We start from the raw sequence: 5,344 nt of genomic DNA on the forward strand, positions 1-5,344 counted from the left end.
CAGCGTTCCTTCGATCGCCCTTTCTAACTAAGCATTACTTTATCTAAGCTAAGCTAAGCTATTCTAGAGAACTGAACTAAGCTAGAGAACTAAGCTAAACTAAGACGGAAAGTAAAGGATCGGATATTTTTCATGTGGTGGCACATCCTCTATTTATAGGCTCGGCATGACCTCCAACTGGATAACGATCTTGGCAGGGAATATTCGCTCATGCTGAGAGTGAGCGACTCATTGATTGCTACATGTTCTTCTAGAACGACGACGCTTTTTAGTAACAAATTCGTGACTCAGCTCCGTCCTTGCGTCTCATATATCAGCACGTGTCCCCTTCTAGAACGTTGTCCTTGATAACAGAATGTTGTGCACCATCCAGCTCATAGCTTTGCGTGTCATTCTTCTGAAATCCAGTGGTTGCCTCCTTAACTGCTTGGTTATTCCCCTTCATCAACTTCCCCCGATATCTGGCCTTTTTCGCCTATTGTACTAGCTTGATCAGTTTGGCCTTGTTGCCTTGGTCAAGCGGCATTCCTGCACATTTAACACTTGTTTTGCGCGATACAACCGATCAAGTAGCGTACATTTTACCCCTAAACCGATGCATGAAATGAACCTTATCAACACCCATATCCATGCTCAAGGGTCCCACCATTCCATTATTTAATTTAAATACTTCAATTACTTAAAACATTTCTACAATATAAAAATACATTAAAAATACTCGAACTACTATTACAAATTAAAAAAATATAAAAATTACATAATTAAATCCTAAAAATTAAAATTACAAACTTAAAATCCTAAAAAATAAAAAATACATAATTAAAATCCTACAAATTAAAAATTACATAATTAAAGGCTAAAAAATACCCCCGTGGAAGACTAGTTCTTTGGCCCTATCCCCAATGTTTGTTGGAGACCTCGTAGCATTGTCCTATGTGCATCAAGTTGCTCGGGAGACATGTGAGACGTCTCGGCCAAATTGAGTTGAGCCAAAAGGGCCCACAACGAGTTGGTGGGGGGTTAAGGTGGCACAAAGGGAACGGGAGCGGCGCGACGGCGGTTGGTCGTCGCCTTTTTCCTTCCTTACGCCGGCGTTGGGAACTGCTCGGGCCGGCGTTGGGGCTACCCAAGTTAGCTCCGGCGAGCTGGCTAGCTACCTCATCCTCGTCGGCGTCGGAGAGGGATAACGACCTCAACCGTTTGCTGGAGGAGGATGATACCCCTCCCCTATACTTCGGATGCATACGCACCTCCTGCCAAGCGTTGAGATACTTGAATGGTTTGTAATGAAAAGATTGGTAGGTCGCCATGGTGGCACTGATGATGTCGAGCTCGCTCTTGCCGCTCCCCGCTGATCGCTCTTCCTGGAGGTAATACCCCTGGAACTTTTGGATTTGTTCATTGGCTCTGAAGATGGCATTGCGCACCATACTCTCATAGCGCTCGATGGTTCCATCCGATCGGTTGGCATTGTACCCGCAAGAGACGCGGAACCAAAACCTATCCCCGCTTTGGTTCGTGCCAACCTCTGGATCTTCGAAGATTTCCAAATAGGCTTTGAATAACTTATCCATCTCCCCCGGAGTGTACGGGTGCGGACGTGAGTGTCACCGGCATGACCCTGAACACGAACACTACGAGGAATAGGAGTAGGAGGAGGTGGATTTTGGGAGCCGCCGCTCCCTCCTGATCCTTGTTCGGGTGCCCACCCGTATCGCCCATCGGGGGCATCTTGGTCGTCCACCGGATAAGGCTGGTAGCCACCCTGAATTTGAGAACCTTGGGTTTGAGGAGGGGGCGAGAATTCCGTATCCGGACTAGGGAATGGTGTTGGGCCGAACCATTCGTGGTTCCAATCGCGGGAGGGGGAGGGGTAATCACCGGAGCCGGATATTTTTTTTGCAAGAGTGAAAGAATAAGAATTGATGAGAGAATTTAGATGAGAATTGTGCAGTGTGGTGGGAAATTTTGTGTGGAAATGAGGGTATTTATAGATGAATATGTGAATTTTGGAGGAAAAAATGAAAAATAAATTAAAAGTGGTGAGAAAACGGATATGATTTTTTTAATTTAAAAATGATTTTTAATTAAATTCAATTTTTTTAAAAAAATAAAATTAAAATGCCAACGGCTATGCCGTTGGTCAATACCGTGCCGCCACGTCGCCCTGCTCAGCGGCACGGACGTGCTCGATGCATCGAGCAGAGCCGTGCCTTCGGCAAGAGCACAGCGGTGAACAGTGTTGTGCCGCGCCGACGGCACAAACTACGTCCTCCCCGATGCAGTGAAGATCACTTAATAATTAATCTACAATTTATAATGTTTATATCATAAAACCAGTTATCATAAAACGTAGCATGATCACGATAAAATAGCAGTAGTTTACGAGTTTTAAAAAACTTTATTATAAAAATCATTAATAATAATATCACAAGTGCAATTCGAACTCATAGTTACATATTAAAATATTCAATATTGTATAATTGAACATTCCACTTCAAAATTTTGAGAAATTAAAGGTAGTTTCACTTCCTTACCTATTACTAATTCTATCTCTATAGCATTGTATTGATGATTGTGTAGCTAAATTTTTTTCTTATGCATGAGGTAGTGGGGATTAAGGAACAAAAAAGTACATTTGAATATTTTTTGTTATATTTGATATAAAATCAAGCTGATTTATAATGAAATAAGTGATTAAAGTGCTAGGCAAAAGTTGACTACCTTTAGTGATTGAAATTTTGGCGAATAATGTTTTGTAAGTATAAATTAGTGTATAAATATCATTGGTGATTTGTGCTTAGAAAAAATGTAAAGAATATTAAATTCTCACATTACAGTTGTGTAGATGAAAATAAATGTGAATATTTGAAATTTGATTGGGCTGTTATTAATTACACATATAGGAATTCTTAAGCAAAACAAAATTAATTAGGCATCAAAATGGTTAGTTGGGGGCTAACTCAACAATGTACAAGCATAAAGATCAAATTAGTACACAAGTACACAACAATAGATGTCCTAATTTACTTTCCATCCCCTCTCCACCACCACATTTATGATTTCTCTATTCTCTATTTCTCTTCCAACACAGTTTGTTCTACGTTACTCGAAATTTCACATTCCATATAAATGTGGAATATAAACCACTTAACTTTACACACATAATGAACTGGGAGTAACTTTTAATGCTTCAGTTGCAAAGCGAAAAATGATTGGGTCACATTTTTTTATATGAAGATTACAAAATTGTGTTAATGATTTGAATGATAACAAATAAAAGGAGAGAGGAGAAATAGGACAAGCAAAAGAGAGTAAATTAGATGATAGAAGTAATATAAGAGTGATTAGATGCTTTGTTTTTTGTCAATAAAGATAATGACTCAACCTTATTAGGGACGTTCCAAAAAAATGACTCAACTTAATTGAGACGAAGAGAGTATAATTTTTCTTCGTTGCTAACACGGTAGAAAACTGGATAAGGGGTGGAACTGATACAAGATGAATGAATGACGCCGCAACGTGTACGAAGTGATGCACTCTTTATTATGCATATTGCATACACAATTTATTAATTCATATTTTCTTGTATCAAAATTGTAATTTAACATCAAAATTTTTGTACGCTAACTGAAGTCAAAACTCATTTTTCAATAATATGCGGCAATTTAATTTCTTTTTACGTGCTAAACACATATGCAATTTCGTCCAATTATGTTTTAGTTACCTACAATTTTTAATTTATCTATAATGTTTACAAGCTAAAATAATAAAGTAATGATGGAAATTTTAAATTACCTAAATTCTTTTGTTACTTACATTTCCTTATGTTACATTCATTTTATGGATTCCTCAAATTGCTTCAATTACATATGATCCACCTTCATCTTTGACGATTGTGATTTATATATTATTAGTATTAATTATATTGCATTAAGTGTTTTATAAAATACTTCTTTTATTCATTTCATAGAAATAGGTCATACTTCATTTTTCACCCATCACATAGAAATAGTTAGGGTGCCAAGTCATGCGGACTGGGTCATTATTGGGTCAACCTAATAACGACCCAACCCAGTAAGGTCTAACCCTAACCCGAACCCGACCTGCTACCCTCAAACTCGAACATGACCCATACCCGGCACGAACCTGTTAATGACACGATATAATATGGGTTGACACGACACGATAACGACCCGAACCCGATATTATATGATTAAAACCTAATATTACACGATTTAAACTTTATTTACAAGAAATTAAATAACTAAAGAAAAAAAATAATGAAAATAAAAATATTATTTTTTTAATGAATATATATTGTAATGGAGTATATGGTAAATAAAATAATATATATAATTAATGTGTTATTTAACTATAAAAATTAGAAAGTTCCTATTTTTAGAAACTGATTAATACCAGAAATAATTCACATTTTTCAAGAATGAGTATAAACGAAATAGTCAAAATAGGGTGGAAATAAATACTCCCTCCGTCTCATTCAAGATGATCATCTTTTATTTTATATTTGTTCCAATTAAGATGGTCATTTTTCAATTTTGAAAATAACATCATCTCTTATCTCTTCTTATTAAAATATTCAACTACATTTTTTCTCTATACTTTATTCCACCTAACAATAATTCCTAAAATCCGGTACCTCTCAAGAATGTGGTCATCTTGAGTGGGATAGAGGGAGTATACAATTACACACGCATCGACAACACAGACGTTATCTGTGGCGGTGGAAGACGATGTCAACCTCCGCCGATCTGGAGTTGCTGCCGCTAAAAGGCGCCTCCCACACCTACAGCTCTCTGAGAGATCTGCTCCAGCCGCTCAAGGCAACCCGGCCCGGATCCGACATCTGCATCCGAAACCGCCTTGTCAAACAAGCGGCGCGGGCCTACCTCCGCCCGATGTCCGACTATCCGAGCTCCGCCGGGGGAAACTTCTTCCACCGTCTTTGGAGTGGCGTCGTCGCCTTGATTGACTTGTTCTGCACCAAGGTTGTTCGGATCCTCGATGGAGCTTTCCGGATCAACAATTTGATTGGCGATACTTGAAATTTCTATCGATCTGTTACAGGGAAATGGTTTTACGATTGTATGTGTATTCAATTATGTAATTCCTTGTCTGAATTGTATACAACTCAATTACAGCCTTTTTTACTTGCTTCCACTTTATTTTCCATTCATATTGGAATTAACAAAAGTATTGGTATCCTACTATCCCCAGTTAATAGAATTTGCTAGTTGTAATATACTCCCTCCGTCCCGAGCTACTCGCTCCTTTCCTTTTCGGCACGGAGATTAAGGAATGAGTGTATAGGAAAGTCAAAAAT

At 38.2% G+C, this 5,344-nt stretch overlaps 1 protein-coding gene across 1 annotated transcript; it reads left to right on the plus strand.

Annotated features, from left to right (window-relative positions):
- The first annotated feature begins 4,754 nt into the window (after positions 1-4,754).
- LOC121796834 lies at positions 4,755-5,066 on the plus strand. Its single transcript, XM_042195610.1, has one exon. The coding sequence runs from the start codon at positions 4,755-4,757 to the stop codon at positions 5,064-5,066; it is 312 nt and encodes a 103-aa protein (XP_042051544.1).
- The last annotated feature ends 278 nt before the right edge of the window (positions 5,067-5,344 follow it).

This window comes from Salvia splendens, chromosome 3, assembly GCF_004379255.2.
Source record: "Salvia splendens isolate huo1 chromosome 3, SspV2, whole genome shotgun sequence".
In the NCBI taxonomy this organism is placed as follows: Eukaryota; Viridiplantae; Streptophyta; class Magnoliopsida; order Lamiales; family Lamiaceae; genus Salvia; species Salvia splendens.

Excerpts from the sequence above, each read along its gene's own strand:
- LOC121796834 (XM_042195610.1), top strand. The coding sequence starts at position 4,755 with ATGTCAACCTCCGCCGATCTGGAGTTGCTGCCGCTAAAAGGCGCCTCC.